The sequence below is a fragment of the Dipodomys merriami genome, unplaced genomic scaffold (assembly GCF_024711535.1).
Source record: "Dipodomys merriami isolate MVZ:Mamm:240054 unplaced genomic scaffold, mDipMer1.0.p SCAF_5, whole genome shotgun sequence".
Classification (NCBI taxonomy): Eukaryota; Metazoa; Chordata; class Mammalia; order Rodentia; family Heteromyidae; genus Dipodomys; species Dipodomys merriami.
In genome coordinates this window covers 25,957,051-25,980,272 of record NW_027206068.1, presented here as the reverse complement: position 1 = coordinate 25,980,272, position 23,222 = coordinate 25,957,051, and the positions used below count along the sequence as shown (strand labels likewise).

At 35.0% G+C, this 23,222-nt stretch overlaps 1 protein-coding gene across 1 annotated transcript in view; it reads right to left on the bottom strand.

Annotated features, from left to right (window-relative positions):
- Positions 1-23,222, bottom strand: part of Cog5 (component of oligomeric golgi complex 5) — a 207,024-nt gene that overhangs the window by 75,515 nt on the left and 108,287 nt on the right. The window contains exons 8-10 of the mRNA XM_069996235.1: positions 22,944-23,109; positions 19,182-19,294; positions 18,789-18,866 (exon numbers count right to left, since the gene is read on the bottom strand). Coding sequence (XP_069852336.1) covers positions 18,789-18,866; positions 19,182-19,294; positions 22,944-23,109 — 357 coding nt within the window. The remainder of the gene's footprint in view (positions 1-18,788; positions 18,867-19,181; positions 19,295-22,943; positions 23,110-23,222) is intronic.

Sequence of the window (23,222 nt, the reverse complement as noted above, 5' to 3'; positions counted from 1 at the left end):
GAATAGTAACTATGAAAACCCTAAAGGATTCAAATTATCTCTCTTGTTCAGGTCATTATTCATTATCTGTTTGCCACTTATTAGGTCCACTGCCTGAGATAAAAGCCTTGACCATTCTGCTTCCTTGTCTGTAAATTAGGGATAAAAACAGTACCAATGCTATAGAATCACTGTGAGGATTAAAGAATTTAATGAAAAATGCTGGACATCAGGACATGACATATAATAGGCCTTCAATGAGGGTTAGCTATTATTAGTAGAATTGTAAGTACCATCACCCTTTGATGTACAAAAGGCAATTTGTATAAACATAATAAAATGATGACTAGAACATGCTTAGATCAAGAATGGTTAATTCACCATTAAAAAAAAAAGAACAGTTGAAGCCTCCATATAATTAAAAACAAAACAAAATAGAATTACTACTATTCAATTTACCAGGATACAACTTTGAACATATTTTAAAAAATAGTCACTGATCTATGAGAGGAACAGGACACTATGTTGAAAACAAACTTTACAATATTGGTGGAGGGAGGAGTTGGGGAGATGGGAGGGAAGGGATGGTAGGGAAAAAACAAAGGAGGAAGTAACAATGCTCAATGTACTCATTATCCTACTCATGTAAATGTAACTCCTCTGTATAGTATTTTTACAATAAAAATATATAAACAATAGTCACTGAGCTAGGTGCTGGCAGTTCCCACTTAATAATCCTAGCTACTCAGGAGGCTAAGATCTGAGGATCCTGTTTCAAAGACAGCCTGGGCAGAAAAGTCCATGAGACTCTTGTCTTCAATTAACCACAAGAAAATCAGAACTGGAGCTAAGGCTCAAAGGGGTAGCCTTGAGTGAAAGACAGTGATAGGGTCCAGGCCATGAGTTCAAGCCTCACGACCAACAAAAAATTTTAACAACTAATTTTAAGTACTTCTATATGTCTCATCTATAATAACAAATTGCTGATATTCTACTGTTTTTGAAATGCAAAAATGCATGTTTTATGTGGTTTGTGTAAACAAGATAAATAAAACATTTTGTTTTGATTTTGTCAGTTGTTGGGCTTGAACTCTGGGCCTGGGCCCTGTCCCTGAGCTCTTCAACTCAAGGCTAGTGCTCTACCACTTGAGCCATAGCACCACTTCTGGCTTTTTCTGCTTATGTGGTACTGAGGAATCGAACCCAGGGCCTCATGCATGCAAGGCAAGCACTCTATCACTGAGCCACTTTCCCAGCGCTTCTTGTTTCTTATTTTAATAAAGACTAACGGCTTTAGATTTACTTACCTAAGAATTCTATAGCCAAAAAGACAAATAAGATAATAATTGATTTCTTATGCCATGATCAGAAAATAAGTTTAGATTCTAAGATTTTATTATGTAATCCTTTAACTCATGTATCTTAAGCATTTTTCTATGTTAAAACATAATGTACCACATTTTAAAAATGAAGGATAATTACATGATCATCTCAACTAATGCACAAAAATATTCAACAAAATTCACTATCTTCTGATGATAAAAACATGCAACAAACTAGGACTAGAAGGAAACTGTAGTAGCTTGATACAGGACATATGTGAACAGACCATGCTACAAACATTATTCTCAGTGATGGAAATGTGAAAGATTTTCCTCAAAGATTTGAATTCTGGCTCTTACCATTACTCTTCAGTACTAGAAGTCCTAACACAGCAACAAGGTAAGAAAAATAAATGAAAGAAATACATATTGGAAAAGAAGAAGTAAACTGTAAGTTTGAATATGACATACTCTAGTATGTAGGAAACTAAAGATCACACACAAACACACACACACACACACACACACACACACACACACACACACACACACACACACACACCATAAGAATAAAATAATTATTAATTCTGGGAAGTGATAAAATATATCAATAGAAAAATAATTTTTATTTTTATACACTAACAGTGAACAATCTGAAAGGGAAATCAAGAAAATAATCTAATGTAGAAAAATATCCAAAAAATAAAATACTTAGGAATAAATTTAACCAAGAAAGCAAGACTTGCATACATAAATAAAGAGGAAATGACAGTATAAATGGGTGGAAAACTTAACATTGTTAAGATGTCGGTACATCTGAAAGTGATCTATAGATTTAATACAATCCCAATCAAACTCCCAAAGGCATTTTATACTTGCCATTGATAGGAAAAGCAACACTAAAACGCATACAGAATCTACAGGACCTAAATAACTGAACTTACTCCTTGAGAATAAAAACCAAAGTAGAGGCCACATATTTCCTGAGGTCAGAGCATAATACAATTATCTAGGATACATAATACAATTATCTAGGATTTCAGGCATGAGCCACCAGCACTCGGCTGAGATCTGAGGATCACTGTTCAAAGCCAGCCCTAGCAGAAAGTCCCTGAGACTCTAATCTCCAATAAACCACTCAGAAAGCTGGAAGTGACTGCTGTGGCTCAAGTAGTAGAGCACTTGCCTTGAGCTGAAGAGCTGAGGGACAGCACCCAGGCCCAGAGTTAAAGCCACACAATCAACCAAAAAGAAAAAAAAAAAAAATTGAATGAGACAGACAAATAGAAAAGAATAAAGAGCCGGGCGCTGGTGGCTCACGCCTGTAATCCTAGCTACTCAGGAGGCTGAGATCTGAGGATCGCCGTTCAAAGCCAGCCCGGGCAGGAGAGACCGTGAGACTCCTATCTCCAATAAACCACCAGAAAACCGGAAGTGGCGCTGTAGCTCAAGTGGTAGAGCGCTCGCCTTGAGCTGAAGAGCTGAGGGACAGCGCCCAGGCCCAGAGTTCAAGCCCCACGACCGACAAAAAAAAAAAAAAAAAAAAAAAAAAAAAAAGAAAAGAATAAAGAACTCAAATCTAAATCTTTAAATTTGATTACATAATTTTTAGCATGATGGTTACAAAACTGGGATAACATAGACCCTTTAACAAATACACTGGAAAAACTGATAAACAAGTGAAAATAACTTTAATCGTTAACTTAAGCCATATATAAAAGTTAACTGAAGCCGTGAGCCAATAGCTAACATTTGTAATCCTAGTTACTCAGGAGAAAGAGGTCTGAGGATCTTGGTTTGAAGCCACCCTGGGCAGGAAAGTCTGTGAGATTTTTGTCTCCAATTAACCGCCAAAAAGCCAGAAATGGAATTGTGGCCTAAGTAACAGAGTGCTAACCGTGAGCAAAAAAAGCTCAGAGACAGTGTCCAGGCCCTGAGTTCAAGCCTCAGGACTGGCACCAAAACAAGAAAAATGAAGAAAGAAGGGGAGGGAAGGGGGAGGGGGGAGGGGGAGACGGGAGGGGAGGAGAGGGGAGGGGAGGGGAGGGGAGAGAGGGGAGGAAGGGAGGGGAGGGAAGGAGGGAGGGAGGGAGGGAGGAAGGAAGGGAGGAAGGAAGGAAGGAAGGAAGGAAGGAAGGAAGGAAGGAAGGAAGGAAGGAAGGAAGGAAGGAAGGAAGGAAGGAAGGAAGGAAGGAAGGAAGAAAGAAAGAAAGGAAGGAAAATTAACTCAAAATAAACTGAAACCTAAGAATGGAAACTACAAAACTCCTAAAGGAAGCAGGGAATAGTTTCATGAACCAGTATTTCACAGTAATTACTAAATCTAACACCAAATACATTAGCAAGAAAAAAACAACAAGAAAAGAGGTAACATGCTTGGGGGAAAAGAGCAACAGGAGAGAAAACACAAATGGGAGGAGAAAAAGTGAGCAATGAAGTCATTATATTCAGTATACACTGCTATAAAGATTAAACTACATAACTTGAGGATAGAGATGGGCCGGCGGAAGTGGGGGAGAACAATGGAAGTGGTGACATTGATCAAGAGGCATGGTACTCATAATCTGAAATATAGAATTGTTACATCTTAATTTATCTTATTATTTATTTATTATTTATCTTATTATTACTTAATAAAATTTAAAAATACTAATAACAAAAAACATCTATTATAGAAATATCAATAATTTTCTCCTAAAGAGACAAATAAAGCAACAAAACTTATTTGTATGAATTATGATATGTATGTGTTTTAGTATATAATCATATATCATATGTAAAAGGAAATACATATTGTACAGAATAAAAATCTACATACATATCATGTACAAATACATACACATATTCCATGGTAGTTATAAAGTTAAAAGTGGACACAATTTTTAAAAAGCAAAAAAATGAGATTACATCAAACTTCAAAACATTTGTTCAGAAAATAGTCACAAAATGGAAAGGAGTCTATAGAATGATAAAATATATTTGCTAGCCATACAGCTGATAAAGGGTTAATATCTAGAATACATACAGAAATTTTACTACCCAGTGACAAAAAAAGCACAATCCAAGATACAACTTTAAGATGGAAGTATAGCCAGGCACTAGTGGCTCATGGTTCAAAGCCAGCACAGACAGGAAAGTGAGACTATTATCTCCAATTAACTCAAAAAGATGGAAGGGGAACTATGTCTCATGTGGTAGAGTGCTAGCCTTGAGCAAAAATGCTCAAGGACAGCACCCAAGCCCTGAGTTCAAGCCCAGAACTAACACAAAAAAGAAAGAAACAAAAAACTTAAACACTAGAGAAATAAAAAAACTTAAAACACATGGAGAAATAAATTTTTGTGCATTGTTGGCAGAAAAAAAAGTAAAATGGTGCAGCAATTATTTAAATAATAGTAGGAGGGCTGGGAAGGTGGCTCAGTGGTAGAGCGCTTGCCTTGCATGCCTGAGGCCCTGGGTTCTATTCCTCAGCACCACATTAGCAAAAAGAAAAAAGCTGGAAGTGGCGCTGTGGCTCAAGTGGTACAGCGCTAGCCTTGAGTTGAAGAGCTGAGGGACAGCGCCCAGGCCCAGAGTTCAGGCCCCACGACCGGACCCAATAAATAAATAAATAAAAGAAAAAAAAGTAATAGAAGGAAGGTTCCTCAAAATTTTAAAGCAGAATTATCACATGATTCAGTAATCCTATTTTTGGTATGCATCTAAATTCAAGATCTCTAAGAAGGATCTCTACTTGAACACCCGTATTGACTGCATTAGTCACAAAAGGAAAAGGTAGAAACAGCCTCAAAATGTATGAGCATGAGTGGATGAAAAAACATGGTATATACACAAAAAGGAATACTAGCTTTCATCAGTCTTTGTCTAAGACATTCTCTCCATAGTCACTTTAGAATGACCTTGGGTTCCTAAAAGGACAGGATTGATGGATAACATCTTTATGACAAGGAATTGAGACTAAACATTGAAGAGCAGAGTCTTGAGAACTATTATCTACCACGATGAGGCTTCTCCTTGGAGCAGGAATAATCATCTCAAGGGAACCAGATTGCTCCCCCCTATATGATGACAGGGATAGTAATTGAAGGATTGACTCCCACTTTATTCCCCCAGCTCAAGCGTGCTTGTCTGCAAGTAGGTCAGGTGGACCTTGGCTTAGCTTAAAACACCTGTACCCCAGGTAGAGCATTCCACTCTGGGCCTGGCCAAGGATACTAATTACCCTTGGCCTCCAGGAAACCACAGCCTCTCAACCCAGGTGGAAAATTCCACTCTGGGCCTGGCCAAGGACATGGCCTTGACCATAGCCCATTTTTTATTTTCTGCTTCCTTGTTGAGACCTATATAAATCCACCCCAAAATCCAGTCCCTTGCACAACCTTCAAATAGGCAGGATGGTCTGTGCCTCTCACTGTCAAAAAACAGTCCTAGCTGGTTGACAATTTAGTCTGGTCTATTCCTTTTCCATTCTCCTCCATTTTCCTAAGAGTAATAACTTCTCCCAAATCCTAAAGGCCTACAACTAAGATAATGACAGGCCATGACATCTCTCTCTCTTCTCCACCATTGCTTATTTAAAACTATAACTCATATCATGTCCCCAAAATGGCTGAATATGAACTAAAGTGCTGCTTTACCCATGCCACACAATAAACCTTTCGTGCCTTTCACCCTGACTATTTGATGCATAGGGGCAAATGGCTGGACATGAGATAGAGAGTTTGGAGTCTGAAACTCCAGCTTCATTATTATAGGATGATTTATTTTTTTCTCCACAAAAATCTGAAGGAATTTCTCTAGTCTATACAACAAAATAAAAATCTCTTTTTGGGGGGACAGGGGGGAGAGGGTTGCATTTGAGACAGGCACAGGCTATTAAAAACAAGGCTGGCCTTGAGCATACTATCCTCTCTGTAGACACAATGAAGGGATTATAGGTCTGTGCCACCATGCACAGAATGTAAATAAAACAATTTTGAGTATTTTACTTCTTACTTATATTTTCCCTGACAATTATCCATGATGTACTCATCTCTAATTTAGAAAGTTTGCATGATTCTCTTTATTTGTCTAGGTTATTTGGAATTAATGCTACATCCCTTTAACCGAAGAAAAATGCTTATCAATGCTTCTTTTTGATGCGAATACAAAGTAATTTACAATTCTCTTTTTTAACCACAATTTTGTCTACTAATAAAAAAGCATAACCCAAACGTGTTTAACTAATAGGTTGTTCCTGCTTTCATCGTCTCACTTTATGCTTCCTTTGGTCTCTTTTGTTTTCTGCAGTCGTTCTGTGCAATCTTTTTATTTGCTTTTATCTTCCCTGATGGCTTGAGTACTACAGATTCTGATTTCAAGTCTGTCAAAGGTTACTACTATTATTCTTCCAAAAGTTTTCATTTCATATAGTTGTGTTTCTCACTTTCAAAGGCAAAAATGAAATATACCTTCTGAAACTACTATTATAAAAAATTAATGCAGAACTCTTAAGTTTATGAATTTATAAATTAAATAAAAAATCAACATAAAGATCTGGACATAATGTAATCATTACCTAAGTAAGTACTAGTAAAGCAGAGTAAGTCTTTAGTTTAAGCTCAAGCAACTATCACTTTACCAGTGTTTGTGTATTGATGTGAAATCAGGTGGTAATAATAACAGTTGTAAAGGTAAGAGAATAATAAACACAAGCATATTTTATTAAGGGCATGATGACTATAATATGGACATTGCTTACAGTTATCTCCCATATGTATGTTTAATAACAATTCTGATGTCCCTGAATTTTTTAGTTTATTTTTGTTTAGTTACACATTTCTGAGAATTAGTAAACAAATCTATATCAGATATAGCTCTGTTCTAAGTATAACTGAATATTTGATGCATTTTAATCATTATACATTGAACATAGCCTATTATCATAGGTCTATATAATTTATTGACTCATTTTGGGTATGTTTTGTCTACTCTTGAAATTAAATATGAATTTCTTTACAGCATATAATTTTTATAAACCCAAACAATTACTCAAATCAATTTTTAGAAACAATAGAACTTCTTCAACAATTTTGGCAGTTGTTCCCCCCCAAAAAAAGAAGAAAATTCTAAATCTTAAACTGAATTTTAAATGGACCCCAAAATTACTACATTGGATTACACAGCTAGGTTAAACTCAAGCAACTCTAATGCCATAATTGAGAGGTATAACTATGAAAAGGTCATTCGGTTGTAAGGGTTCTATCTTCAGGAGTTGATTAAAACTATAATCATGAGGTGAGGTTAATTATCGTCATGATGTTTGGCCCAGGTTCCCCATGGATAACACAGTAAGAAGTCCCTTACCAGATATGAGCCCCTCAACCTTGGGCTTCTCACCTCCGGAACAATACGAAAATAATCTTTAAAAAAATTTACCTAGACTCTAGTATTCTATTATAGCAATACTAGACAGATTGCGATACTTTTTCTGTATTTGTATTGCATGGTATTGAACCCAGGGTCTTATACATATTAAGCAAGCACTCTACTACTGAGTTACAGAGACATACCCTACCCTTTTGAAAGAAAACAGGGTATGACAGCTAATCTGGCTACTTCTTGACCTCAGTAATGTAATCCAAAACTCCAATGCCATGAATATTTATAAATGATGTGAACTTCAGCAGAGAAATTAGTATTTTCTGTATATCCATATTGTGACAAGCATTACTAGACGTTGCCACATTTAAATCTTATGATGACCAATAGAATGTGACAGCAAAGACTTCATTTATCTTTTTTTATTTTATTATTTGTATGTGAGAGATACAGAGAAAGACAGAGAAAGAGACAGAAAATATGTGTGTACATATGTGTGCATGTGTATGTGTGTATACTGAAGCATAAACTTCGGACGTTAAGCTCTAGCTTGGCTTTGGCCTTTTTTGCTCAAGGCTGGCACTCTATCACCTGAACCACAGCTACAATTCCAGCTTTTTGTTTCACAGACTTCTCTGCCCACGGATCCTCAGATCTCAGTCTCCTGAGTAGCTAAGACTGTGAAATATGAGCAACAAGTATGCAACTGTTTTGTCTCTTTTGCTATTATGTTTTCAGAATCTACAGTCTAATAGGAAATATAGGTCACAATAAATATTTATTGAATAAATAAGTAAATAGAATTGCCTCATGTAGAAGGCACTCCCTCCCAATCTCCTCACTCTCCTTTCTGAGCAAGACTGGGGTTGGAACTCAGGGCCTCAAGCTGGCTATCAAGACACTCTCCCACTTGAACCACACCCCTAGCCCTCTCGGTCCCATTTATTTATTTGTTTGTTTTGCTGGTCCTGGGGCTTGAGCTCTGGGCTGGTATGTTGTCCCTAGGCTCCTTCTGCTCAAGGTTAGCATTCTACCACTTGAGCCACTTCCAGCTTTTTCTATAATTAATTGGAGATAGTCTCACAGACTTTCCTAACTGGGCTGGCTTCCAAGGGTGATCCCCAGATCTCGTCTCCTGAGTAGCTAAGATTACAGTTAGTCCCTTTTTATTTATTTTTATTTTTTTTTAATTTTATTTTATTTGTGAACATGCTGTACAGAGGAGTTACAGTTACATGGAGTTAGTCCCTTTTTAGAATGTAATTAAAAAAAAAAGTTTCAATGAGATAAGGTAACTTGGTCAGAATTTAAAAGAAAGTATTATACCTATCCAAGATCTAATTGTTGTATTGTTATTATATGTACACACAAACCTCAACATAATTCACACAGGTCTTTGTAATTGAACCTCCTTTTCTTGTTAAATGACTGACTGAAAATGTACTCCCTACCTGACTTATATAACTGTAACAACTCTGTATATCACCTTCACAATAACTATATATATATATATATATATATATATATATATATATATATATATATATATTTTAAGACTGAGATTAAAAACTAACACCACACACTCAAATTCTTTCAAGCTTATTTGTAATCTCTCAGCTATCAGGGTTTTTACTTGTTTTTCTTTTCCTTTTTTGTTTCTGTGCTAGTGTGTATGTATGGTAGGGGGACGTTAAGCTCAGAGCCTGGATGTTGTCCCTAAGCTTTTTTGTTCAAGGCTAGTGTTCTACCACTTAAGCTACATCTCCTGGAAGCTTTTTGGTGGCTAATTGGAAATCAGAATTTCATGGACTCCCCTACCCAGACTAGCTTTGAACCACAATCTTCACTCAGATCTCAGCCTCTTGAATAGCAAGGATTACAGGCTTATAAGCCATTGATACTAGTTTTTTTTTTTTTTTTTGTCGGTCGTGGGGCTTGAACTCTGGGCCTGGGCGCTGTCCCTCAGCTCTTCAGCTCAAGGTGAGCGCTCTACCACTTGAGCTACAGCGCCACTTCCGGTTTTCTGGTGGTTTATTGGAGATAGGAGTCTCACGGTCTCTCCTGCCCGGGCTGGCTTTGAACCGCGATCCTCAGATCTCAGCCTCCTGAGTAGCTAGGATTACAGGCGTGAGCCACCAGCGCCCGGCTGATACTAGTTTTTAAAGGATATACTTTCTTCAGTGTTTTAGGTGTTTCTTACTGTTGGTTCCCCTAAGTTGTCTTCATTTTATTATAAAATTCTATGGTGTCCTATATATATATATATATATATATATAGTTTATTTGTTTTTTGCAGTCCTGGGGCTTGAACTCAGGGCCTGGGCACTGTCCTTGAGCATCTTTTGCTCAAGGCTAGCACTCTAGCCCTTGAGCCACAGCACCACTTCTGGCTTTTTCTGTGTATGTGGTACTGAGGAATCGAACTGGCTTCATGCATGTGAGACAAGCACTCTACCACTAAGCTACATTCCCAGATCTATAGTGTCCTATATTCATGATCACAATAACAATGATATTGTATTAAAGGAATAGAATAGTTAAGAAAAGGAACAGCAGAGCTAGAGTACTTAGGTTTACATTCTGGCTCTTCCATTTACTTGCTGTGTGACTGGTCAAGTTACTTAATTTCTCTATGTCTCAGGTTATCTGTAAAATAGAAAACTATCTCTTATTGTTATGAAGATAGAATAAATTCTAAAGTTATTAAAATACTGTCTGGCACAGGTAAGCTCTATCTTAATGCCTGCCAACATTGAAAACATTATAATTTATAAATGACACACCTAGATTGTGTTTTTCATTGTTGTAGCTCCATTGACTTACATAAAGTCATACCTATAAACTCTGATATATATGGTTAAACTTCATAGTATTATAGGGCGTGCACAGAGTGGTCCAGAAATTATTCTGAATGTCTATAAAGAATTTTGGATAATAAAATTATTTATTTTTCCATATTTATATTTTTAAATAAATGTGTATATTGAATTGTGAAAAAAAAAGAATTTTGGATAAAATTAAAATTAGTATTTGAGGGTTTTCTTATCAGAATTTCATGATCAAACTTTTGTTTCAGAAAAACCACTCCACCAGTAATGTAGTGGAGTGGTGGTGAGCCAATGGGCAATGAAATCACATATTTAATGTAGAAAACTGAGGCGACAAGACTTTTCTTTTGGCACTATAGTAGATTAGTGAAGAATAGGCTGTAGGAAGATTGCTATGACTAGATGAATAAGTATATATATTTATAAAGAATTAGGAAAAAATATGTATCAAATCAGAAGTGTGGAGATGGTACAGCCAAAATGAAACTTAATAAGGAGAAGGAAGAGATAGGCAGAGAAAAATAAGATCATTCAGACTCATGCTTCTGGAATGTGGAATATCCAAATGAAGATGAACTAAGGCAAATAGCAAGAGACCTAGGCAATAAAGATTTATGTGATACCTTCATATGGAGGTAGCAGAAACTGTTATTATATATGAGAATTCCTATAAATGATATGTAGCACAAGAAGAAAACAATCCTGAGAATAGGATCTAGGGAACACAGGCTGATGGAGGAAATAACTCTAGTATAAAGTAAGTAGAGGTAAAGATGGTTCTAAAACACACTAGTAATACTTATTATTGTTGAATCTGAATAATGGGTACAAAGGAATGCTCTGTCCTATAAATTAGCTTCATATTTTGGTATGTGTTTGAAGGAGGACAAGAGAACCTCTGAAAGAGAAAGGAGAGAATTAAATGCCCAATTATTTTAGTGGTATGAAGTAAAAACAGGGTCCAAGACCACTCCAGTGTGTAGGGCAAGAACTGTTCAGGTAAAGCAAAAGTGTGGTTTCACTGGTGTGAGGAAAAGAAATAACAGGGAAGTAAGAAAATAGGTAATTTACTGAACCTATGTATAAAGGAAAGTATTGAGAGGGAGATAAAGGCTTCGGTGATTTTGTCTTTAGATGGTAGAACACTGAGAAGAAGTACAGAAGTTGATATTAAAGGAAAACAAAGATGAGTAGATGCAGAATCAAAACAAAAGAAAGGGGGATAAGTCTAAGAAAGAATATACAATCTTGCTCCACCTTTGAGACAAGAGAGAGTTGGAGGAGCCAAGACTCAGAATACCAATTTTTAGTCCTTGATAAAGTATTTCTAAGTCAGTGAGCTTGTTGAGAACAGGTCAGAGGGAAGCAGAGAAACTAAGCCAAGATCAAAAGAAAAGAGGATGCAAAAGACTTAGCAAAATGTCTGTGCAGAGATCTCTGTGGAGATATCATGTGGTGAAGTAAAGAAGCCTGCAGTCTTGATCAAAGACATCAAGTTGATATGAATTTTAAATTAGTTCTTAATCATTGTCTGGATTCAAAGCAGAGGAATACTGGCACGGCAAATATAACATGACAAAGAAAAAATTCTCTGTGGAAAAAGAGGCTTTAGGGGGAAACATTTTGCTATGTCTAATTACAAAAAAAAAAAAAGGATTAAAAAATTAACTAGAAACTTCTGGATAAACCTTAACAGAGAAAAACGAGAAGACCTACCTGAAAGAATTTCAGTTAAAATCAAAATATTGCCTTTTTACACATGCATTTTTCCAAAGAGATAAATACACATAAAACCTACATATCCAGAGCAAATATATAACCATTTGCTCTTTGTTTAAAAAAAAACCCACAACAAAGGTGGTTTGGAGATAGAACAAAGGTGGCATTGGAGATAATTTTAAAAAATCATTTTGAAAGTAGAACAGAAAGAACTTTTTTATATTAATACAGTTTAGCAGAAAGACCTTTTAGGACCCTGTGTGGTGGTGCACTGTTATTTCAGCACCCAGATGGCTGAGGCAAGAGGATCTTAGGTTCTAGGCTGGTCTGTGCTACAAAGCAAACCCTGCATTAAAAAAAAGTGAGGTGCTGGGAAGGTGGCTCAGTGGTAGAATGCTTGTCTTGCATGCATGAGGCCCTGGGTTCCATTCCTCAGCACCACATAAGCAGAAAAAGCCAGAAGTAAAGCTGTGGCTCAAGTGGTAAAATGCTAGCCTTCAGCTGAAGAGCTGAGGGACAGTGCTCAGGCCCAGAGTTCAGGCCCCACGACCCACCCCCCCCCAAAAAAAAAAAAAGATTCTCTTTCTCTCTCTTCCCTGCCCCCCCACCTTTCTCTCTCTCTCTCCTCTCTCTCTCTCTCTCTCTCTCTCTCTCTCTCTCTCTCTCTCTCTCTCTCTCTCTCTCTCTCTCTCTCTCTCTCTCTCTCTCTCTCTCTCTCTCTCTCTCTCTCTCTCTCTCTCTCTCTCTCTCTCTCTCTCTCTCTCTCTCTCTCTCTGTGTCCATACTGGGACTTGAAGTCAGGGTCAGTCTTTGTGCTGCTGTCTCTTAATGTTTTGTTCAAGGCTAGAGGTCTATGAGTTGAGCCAAAGATCCACTTCTGGATTTTTGGAAAGTAATTAGAGGTAAGAGTCTCACAGACTTTCTTGCCAAGACTAGCTTCAAACCACTTACTTTAAAATATAAGCAAATTAACCTTCTATAATAAATTCCCTCTGATCATTATAATAAACAAAATAAACCTAATAAACAACATGAAATTATTTTTAAATTACCTAGCTACTATTTTATCAACCAAAATAATAATTAAATATTCACCAATTGTTCTTACTTTAGAAAACAAATGTGAAGGAAGAAGGAAGTGTAACAAAAGGAGCATATCTGATTAAAGTATATTATATGCATGCATAAAGATCACAATAAAATCTCTTTGTACAATATACACTAATAAAAACAGACAATAAACTTTCAAAAGAAAACACACAGCAATTGAAAAAGGAAACTCATTGAAAAAATATGTTTTTCCAAAGAGATTGATGCCACCATAGAAACATCAACTTAGGTAGGCCCTCGCCTGTAAATTATAGGCCCATGCCTGTAATCCTAGCTACTCAGAGGTTGAGATTTGAGGATCATGGTTCAAAGGCAGCCCAGGAAGCAACAACTACTCATAGAAAAAGCTGGAAGTGGCACTATGGCTCAAAGTGGTAGAGTGGTAGCCTTGAGCAAAAGGAGTTCGGCCCTGTCCTAAGTCAGCACAGCTAGAAATTGGGAGGAAAACCCTAAGTAGCCCCTCCTCCCTTGAGAAAAAACAAGACTGGACAATGTTTCCCTATGTCACTATTTTCTGGGGGAAAGCTCAATATTGGGAGTAGTTTAAGACTCTTAACTTGGAGTGCTGACTGAACTGTCTAGAAGCCACAGTAAAAACAGTTTAGCAGCTTGTTGCAGCCACAGGACCTAGAATACTAGAGGGAGCAAGAAAGTTAAAGTTCCTAAAAGAAAAGCCAAACAAACCTCTCTAATTGAATAATTACATACTAAAGATACAATTCACAAAAAGCTTTAAAAGGGCCGAGATCTCTTAAACCTACCCAAACTGATGAACATAGTATATAACAACTTGGTGATTACTTTTTCCAGTTTAAAAATCACAGCTAAACATAACAAGGCATACAGAGAAATAGGGAACTAAGACCCAATTAATTGAAATAAATAAAAATATAGAAACCAGCCCTAAAAAATGAAGATCTAACAAAGAATTTAAAATTGTTTTCAGCCATAAGAAAACAGAGATAAGTAAACGAATTGTTTAACACAAAATGGGTAGTAGGACAGATGGATGATACATGTACACACATATATACATACATATACATACATATATATACATACATATATACATACATATATTAATCTCCTAGAATAAAGACATTCCCCCACAAATACACAGTATAGTTAATAAAAATCAGTATTTAACAATGTTCAATTCCTAATGAATTATATATTGCTAATACGCAGAAGTACAACCAAGTTTTGCATATTGTATCTAACTGCACACATAAAATATATAATCTGAATTGTTAATCAAAGAATAGTAAGTTGCATGTTAAGCCTATATTCAGTAATCTTACAACATATATACATACATATATATACATACATATATTAATCTCCTAGAATAAAGACATTCCCCCACAAATACACAGTATAGTTAATAAAAATCAGTATTTAACAATGTTCAATTCCTAATGAATTATATATTGCTAATACGCAGAAGTACAACCAAGTTTTGCATATTGTATCTAACTGCACACATAAAATATATAATCTGAATTGTTAATCAAAGAATAGTAAGTTGCATGTTAAGCCTATATTCAGTAATCTTACAACATAACTTTATTAGCCCTAGTACAATTTGGACATTCTACTAGATTTTCCACATAGGTGATCATGTCACATATAAAGAAATTTTACTTGTTTATTTCCATTTGAAAGTCTTGTTTCCTTTTCTTGCCTGTGCACTAGCTAAAAAAATGTGAAATAGCAGTAATGACAGCAAAAGAAATCCTCTAAAATCTCTGATTTTTTGTTTTTATCATATACGATTTTCATATACATTCATTTTCTTTCAGATGCCTTTTATCTGGTGAAAAAGCTTCCTTTTAACTTTGCTGAGAATTTTCATCAGGAATGAATACTAGATGCTGACAAATGCTTCTCTTCAATGACTTGACCTGATAATACTCTCTTTTATAGTTAACTAGGCTTTATTTTCCAAGTAGCCTTATATTAACACCTCATTTGGTCCTCCATATTTTTTAATATTAATTATTATTTAATATCAATATATTTCATATCTTAGTCTTTACATAGCATTCTAGATAATTTCATCAGTTTTGCCTATATTTCTTTCTACAGTTTTATATAATTTGCCATGTTATGCAACTAATCTGTTGATTTGTTTGTTTTTATGGTAATCAGGGGCTCCAGCTTACACTCTATTTCAACCACATCCAGGCCTTTTTGTTTTACTTTGTTTTTCAGCTGGGATTACAGGTATGCTGCCACACCCAGAAATCTACTGACTCTTTTATTTCAATTATTTTACTTTTATTTCTAAATGTTCACTTTGGCACTTTATAAATATTACCTGATACTTTCTTCAGTCACTTGTTTCCCATATTTATATCATTTCAATATATTTCATATAGAAGGTATTTTAAAATCTTTGGCTATTTTAAGGTTTTAGATCAGGTAATTCAACACCTGAAAAATCCATATTAGTTTTTTGTTTATTTTTAATATTATTTTAATATTTTATTAGCTTGAATTAGCTATACAGAAGGGAATTTCACTCTTATATTTCCCAATGTTTATAATATGCTCCAATCAATCTTCCTCCCTATATCACTCCCTTCCTTGAGAAAAGTCTAAAATTGGTTTTGTATGCTTTTATTTTTCCTGCTGACTCTTACTCATAACTTTCAATTTAAAGGATGGGTGATTTTTTTCATTGTGAATTCCTACTGCCTAACCATGATACCTGGAGCAGTTTTGTGGCTATAAACCAGAAATGTCTTTCTTTAAAAAGGATATGCATATGTATTTCATGGGAGTAGGGATGTAAAGGTACAGTTAATAGCAAGACTGCATTCATACCACTGTTATACACCTTGGTTTAATATAAGACTTCTTTTAGTGGATAGTTCTGGGGATTTAACTCAGGCCTGGAGGATTAATTCAAGACTCTTAGGCTCATTCTTCCACTTTGTAGAATCCTAAACCTTAGGAATGCTGATCTCATATTTGATATGGACATTTGACCCCAGCAGAACACCATCTTTTGCACTCATAACTCACAAATACTCACTAAAGTTTTAACTATTTTATTAGTATATGTGTATGGTGCTCAGAGATTCTCTTACATTTGGCATGCTTGATAATTGATTAAAAATTATGTTTGTTGTACTGGGCACCAGTGGCTCATACCTATAATCTGGGCTAATCAGGAGGCTGAGATCTCAGGACTGTGGTCTGAAATCAACCCAGAAAGGAAAAAGCCCCCTGAGATACTCTTATCTCCAACTATGCTAGAAATCAACCTGTGGCTCAAGTGGTAGAGCATCAGCCTGGAATGAAAAACCTAAGGGACAGAGCCCAGGACCCCAGTTTAAGCCCTAGTATTTGCTCACATACACACAGAAAAAATTATTTTTGTCTAATATATCTACAACATGTTTGTACTATAAAAGTACTATAATAAGGTCTTTAAGACTGTCTCCAGATAGTAACCTATCTTTACAGATGAAGGATATTTACTGATAATATTTTATTTAAAAATCCAACAGATATATCTCTATTCAATTTTTGTATTTTATTGTAAAGATGCTGTACAGAGAAGTTACAGTTACGTGAGTAAAGTAATGAGTACATTTCTTATAGAGCATTGTTACCCCTTCCTTTTTCTCCTAATATCCCTTCCCTCCTATTCAATATTTTAATCAAATTATATGTCATAGAAAGATGAGTTGTGTATTTTACTTATGATATTCGAAAGACTCCAAATTTGGGTGCTCTGAAAGTTTTCTAATTAGAGTTTCTAATGATATTATCAAATTACTTGATATCTAAAAGGGCAAAACACGTTCTTTCTCATATTTAAAATTCTCATTAGTAGTATAGCTATTCAAAACGCTGAACACATTCCAAATTTAGCTTGACGCTTCCTACACACATGATTACAAGATTCTGCTCAAATAAAAATTGCTGGCTTAGAAAATGAAAGTATCATATTTGCACTCCCACATGCAGCTAAACTGGTTTAGTTCTACAGATGAAAACCCACAACCTGCTTTTCACTATGTGGTTTCTGAATAATTTGTCAATAATTTGCTAAGTCACTCTCAAATAAACTGCAGCATATAGTATCAACAATTCTGCAGTGATGCTAGAACTCTAGCTGGTTTTTTAAATTCCCAAAATTGAATGATTTATGTCTAATAATCACCTAAATGTTCAATTAAAACTGAAGTCATCCATTTATTCATTCATGGAAGCCATAGAAAATATGATACTGAAAGAGAACATTCAAAATAAAAATATTATAAGGAATATAAATTTGAAAGTATGATTGTATCTTGCAAATGGTGTTAACTAAAGCAGAGACTAATTTTACAAGTTATCTATAGCATTTATTAAGCAAAGTAGAACTAACTCAATTATAGCTTTCAAGTGGTTCTACATTTAAACTGAAATATTTCTAGAATTGATTTATTTTATATATTTATTCTATACTAAACACATGTGTTCATTTGTTTTTGTTCATTTGCTAGAGAAGGGCTTTGAACTCAGAGCCTTGCACTTAACTTGTCTTTACTCTTCTGGTCCTAGACCACTTGAGCCACACCTCCAATCTGGCTTTTTTTTGGGTTAATTGGTGATAGAACTGAACTTTTCTGCCAGACTGGCCTTGCACTGAGTTCCATGGGTCTCAGCTCCTGAATAGCTAAATTTATAGGTGTTAAAAACAGGCACCTGTACTATTATCTTCTTCCTGTTTTCTATTTTTATGTCTTCCTGTAGTACTATAAATCAAATCTAGGGCTTCATCAATAGTAGACAGGCAGTCTATCAGTGAGCCACATCCCAAGTCCTATATTCTAATACATTCTTTATCTAGACACCTACTAAAGAAAAAACACTCAAAATGCTAACTAATGAAACATTACAGAAACTACTATCAGGTAGGATTATTTTGTCCTTAATAATTTAAAGTGAACTCAAATGTTCATTTTTTTCCAGAGAAAAGACTGATAAATGATGACAATTGTGAAATAGTTCACAGAATACAAGTAAGAAAAATCATTTTAACTATTTTTATTGCATTATAAGGTGTAGCTCAAATGGTAGAACACATCTTTAAATTGAAAAAGCTAGGCTTAAGCAACAGTCCAAACCCAATTACCGGCACTAACGAACTGATTAACTAAATATATAAATAGATGAATTATTTACCACATTATTTTACCTCATTCGCTAATAAAATTTTCAAAGACATTACAATCACTTATATGACAGAAAATAAAAAGTTAATAGTGCATTTCAAAATCTAGTTTATAAACCTGTTTATATACCAAGAAAAGCTTAAAACTGTCAATATATTTTCCTATTGACATTTGATATGCACCTACCCTATAGATGCTCAAATAAAAATTAAAATTAAAAAATTAAAAATAAGAAAACCGGACATACAGCGTCCTGTATTCATAAGAAATATATAAAATCCATCATTTAAACATACCTTAACTATTTCATCAATGAAACAAATGTGTGAAACAGGATCTCTCTTCTTAGTTAATACTTTCTGTAGATGTTGTACCTAAAAGATAGTTGAAGGAAAAAGCAAGAGATAATAAGCTTAGGTTTTAGAAAAAGCAAGGTGCTTTTAATTCACAATTACTATTACTATTAATTATTAAGTTAAACCATAAGTAGCATTACTACTATCTAGTACAAATAAACATATTTGTACAGGAAAGGTAATGACATGATATATGCTTTACATATATATAATCAGACCAGAAATGCTGTGAATGTTCAGAGACTTAAAATAATTTGCCCCCAATCACACAACTAAGAATAACCAGGAGTCAATTTATAATTCATATTCTTTCTAATCCTCTAATATAGTTACCTGTCCACAAGCAGCACAAATATGATCCATTAGTTTCTCCATATTGGTCCAGAGGGAAGCTCGAAAAGCTGCAGTATTTCCTGGGGTTGGCATGGTAGATCGTCCAGGACCCCCTGGTTAAATAAAAAAGTAACATAACAAATAAAAAGTTTCCAATTAGGAATAGTGGCTCACTCATATAATCCTAGCTACTCAAGAAATATTCAGCAGAAGATGTCTCAGTTCAAGGCCAACTAGGATAACACATCCCCAAGACTTTATCTGTATTAGTAAGCTGGGCATGGAGGTGGGTGCTTGTTATTCTAGCTACATGGGAGGCTATAGATAGAAATATAGAAAGCTCAGGCTGACCTAGGTTAAAATCCACAACCATACCTAAAAAACAACAAAGGCAAAATGGGCCAGCACATAGCTCATACAGTTAAGTACCTGCTTAGCAAATGTAAGGTCCTAAGTTAAAACCATAATACCGCACACCCCCCCAAAAAAAACCCACAAATAGTCTAAACAAAATGTTACAAAAAGCATATAGAAGCAAAAAAAAAGGTTATTCTTAAGAAAGAGAAATATTTTGAACATCCATGAAAGAGCCAGTTACTTATATATGAGATAAAAATCTGATTAGTCTCAGAATACTCTAAGACTAAAATCTAGAGGTCAGTAATGTAATGTTTTATATTAGAGGGAAATTTCCTATTTCCTTGGACTCATCTTTCATGTGGCAGGACATAAAATTCTTCCTTTCTTTGCCTTTATGCCTGAACTCAAGGCCTCAAGCTCTAGCTTGGCTTTTGTTTTGTGTGCGTGTGCGTGTGTGTGTTTTGTTTTTGTTCAAGGCTGGCATTCTGCAGTTGAACCACACCTCTAGGGGTTCACTACATAAGCAGTACGGTATATTTTAATAAAACATAAACAGCTTTCTTCTGTTCTTAGTCATATTTCCCTTGGTCTATCTCCACGGCAGATGGCATCTTAAGTCTGATGATTATCATTCCATGTATGTGTACATTTTTATTACACATAGAACATAATCATATATTAACATGTACAAAATAGTGTTTTATTCTTAGCTTTAGATATGATATCATAATGTATCTTTCTGCAATTTACTTCCTCTAGTTTATTAACATGTCCTCAGCTTATAACAAACTTGGATATCCATTTTTCTACCAAAACAAATGTCATTTTCACTAGTACACACAATAGTGTAAAATAAATGTTTATGGGGCACATTTTTATAAAAGAAATAATAAAATATAAGGAATAGGCAACTTTAACCTTACAGATCAAATTGAAAAACTTGAAAAGTTTACATATAAATGTTTCTGCTTTCATCTAGCACTTAGTTCTTACGTTTTACCAGATGCTGAGAAACAGTATCTTAATTAGGTTGTATTTTAATGTAATTCATCCTCTAAAAAGAGGCTGAACATCTTTCACATGTTGAATCAGTATGCTCTCCTATGTTTTGCCTGTTCATAGTTTTTAATCTTTCTTTTTTAAAAAACATAGGGGCTGGATGCATAGCTCAGATTTGCCTTGAATTCACAATCCTCCTAACTTAGCCCCATGAGCACTGGAATTATAAACATGTACTACCATGCATAACTGTCTTTATCCATTTTTCCCTTGAACTGTTTTATCTTTTCCTTACTGAATTATAGGCTTTTCTGTTCATACATGTAAGATAATATTTTTTTTCTTTTAAAATTGAATCATTATGTATTTTAAATTTTTGTGGGTTTTTTAGTTTTGTTTTTTTGGGGGGAAGGGAAGGCTTGCGGTCACGGGGCCTGAACTCTGGGCCGGGGTGCTGTCCCTCAGCTCTACAGCTCAAGGCTAGCACTCTACCACTTGAGCCATAGTGCCACTTCTGGCTTTTTCTGCTTATGTGGTACTGAGGAATGGAACTCAGGGACTCATGCATTCAAGGCAAGCACTCTACCACTGAGCCACCTTCCCAGCCCAATATATTTTAAAATTTTGAAGCAACCTTACATCTGTAGAAAATCTGGAAGTATGATTTTAAAACTTCCCTGAAAATAAGCCATTAACCTAATGTTCCTTCATTAGAGTACTTTAATGTATATTTCCAACAAATTGTCAATAAATTCAAAATAGCCAATCAAGATGAGAAAATTCACATTCACTATCCAGTAATATTGAATAAATAAAATAATGATTATTCTTTTTAAAAATAAGAAGGGATTGATGCTTAAGGTTTCTACATTAAATCATGGTATCCACTCCTCAACAGATAATAAGGCAGCTTTAAACTCTTTATTCTTTCAACAAAAGAGGCCCACATTAAAATTGACAGCATGTGAATAATTGCTTTTATTTTTCCCCCTATTCTTGACAACACAAGAGGGAATGAGATTAAACAGCTCCTGGAAATTTAGACATGAGATCAAACTTTCTGAGAATAATTGCTGGGAAAAGTTGAGTGTGAAATCTTCTTTGGTGATTTCTTTTCAAAGAGCTCCTTCAGGAATAGTCTTAATATGAATCTACTCAAAGGCTAGAGCTAACCTGAGAAAATCTCCTTGGGACATAAGATTCTTTTATCTCTTTTTATCTTATGCAACTTATTTCTGAGTTACAGATACTTAATAATACTTAATGTCACATTTTCATAGCAAATATAAAGATAATAAATGTTTGCAAATCTCTTTGTATTAAACATGTATTAGGAACTGTCGTTTGTTCTACATGAGTTATTTTTTTCTCCACAACAACTCTGATACTTATAGAGTCTCAAAACAGGAAGAGAATACAAGGAGAGAAAAACTAAACACAAAAAAACATACATAACAATTTGAAATTTTTCTGCACACGGACAAAAGAAAATGGAGAAATAGAGCTCAACAAAGAAATGGAGAGTCAATGTAAATTTGTTTGTTTTTAACCATAAGAAGACAGAATAAGACAAGTGACTATAATGGAAGAGATGGAAAGAAGGAAAAATTGCCAGTGCAGAAAGAAGGCATCTGTTGAAGCAATACCCTGGAGTACTAGAATCAAATACACAAGTACAGTCCTCTTTGCTAGGAAAATAGAAAGAGTATCGGGAAAAATGGAAGGATGGAATTACAACAGTTAAGGGAGAGGTGCACATGGTTAGTATATGGCTATTCCTATCTTCTATATAGAAGTTTTTTGTGTATGTGAATGGCATTATTAAGTGTCTTGGTAGGAAAAAGGTGAACTCTGCTAATGCAGGGCTATTCCTCTCCTTCTACAATGTCTCTTCCTTAGCCACTTTACTCTGCCACAGATGTAATGTTCCCAAAGGTTTTATCAGCTTCTATTTCCTTGGTCATTATTCCCATTACTCTTCTTGAATATGAGAACTACCACAAGGAAAAGTCCAGAGGCTATAGTAGAAATGGCATTTCTGAGGGAAAAAAAATCTTTCCCAATAAAAAGCATATGGGAGGGAAGATAAGGATTTTAGAAAAATACATGGTTTTTTGGGGGGGGATGGGGAAGCTGGATGTTTCTGCATCTGTTTCTTCTCAAGTAAATGATGCTACAGTTTACACATCTTTATCTAGAAGTTCTGAATATATCAACTGGTCAAATCAACTCACAGATTATATAAAAAATATAAATAAATTCTGAAACAATTTCTTCTCTCATTTTCTGTCTACTAAAAAATGAGTCATTAGACTGCTTTGAAACATGAGTGTTTCATATACTATTCAAAGGATTTTTCAGTTATAAATAAACAAAGAAGATAAATATAAACCATATCCATACCTCTGACAGCTGACTGGGAAGGCTGAGTCAAAACTTTGATGTCTAATGCAGTGTTGATATTCTCTTCTAAAGTAGCACAATATCCATCCACGACACTGGTAATAGTATCCTTCAAAGTTCCAAGATTATAGAAAACCTGAAGAGCTGTTCCCACTTGAGTGGGATTCTTTAAAAAAAAGAAAGAAAGAAAGAAAGAAAGGTGAGGTAGAAACATATAAGGAGGAAACAAACAAAATCAATTCAAATCTATAACTTCAACTGGTACGTCAGCAGCTAATA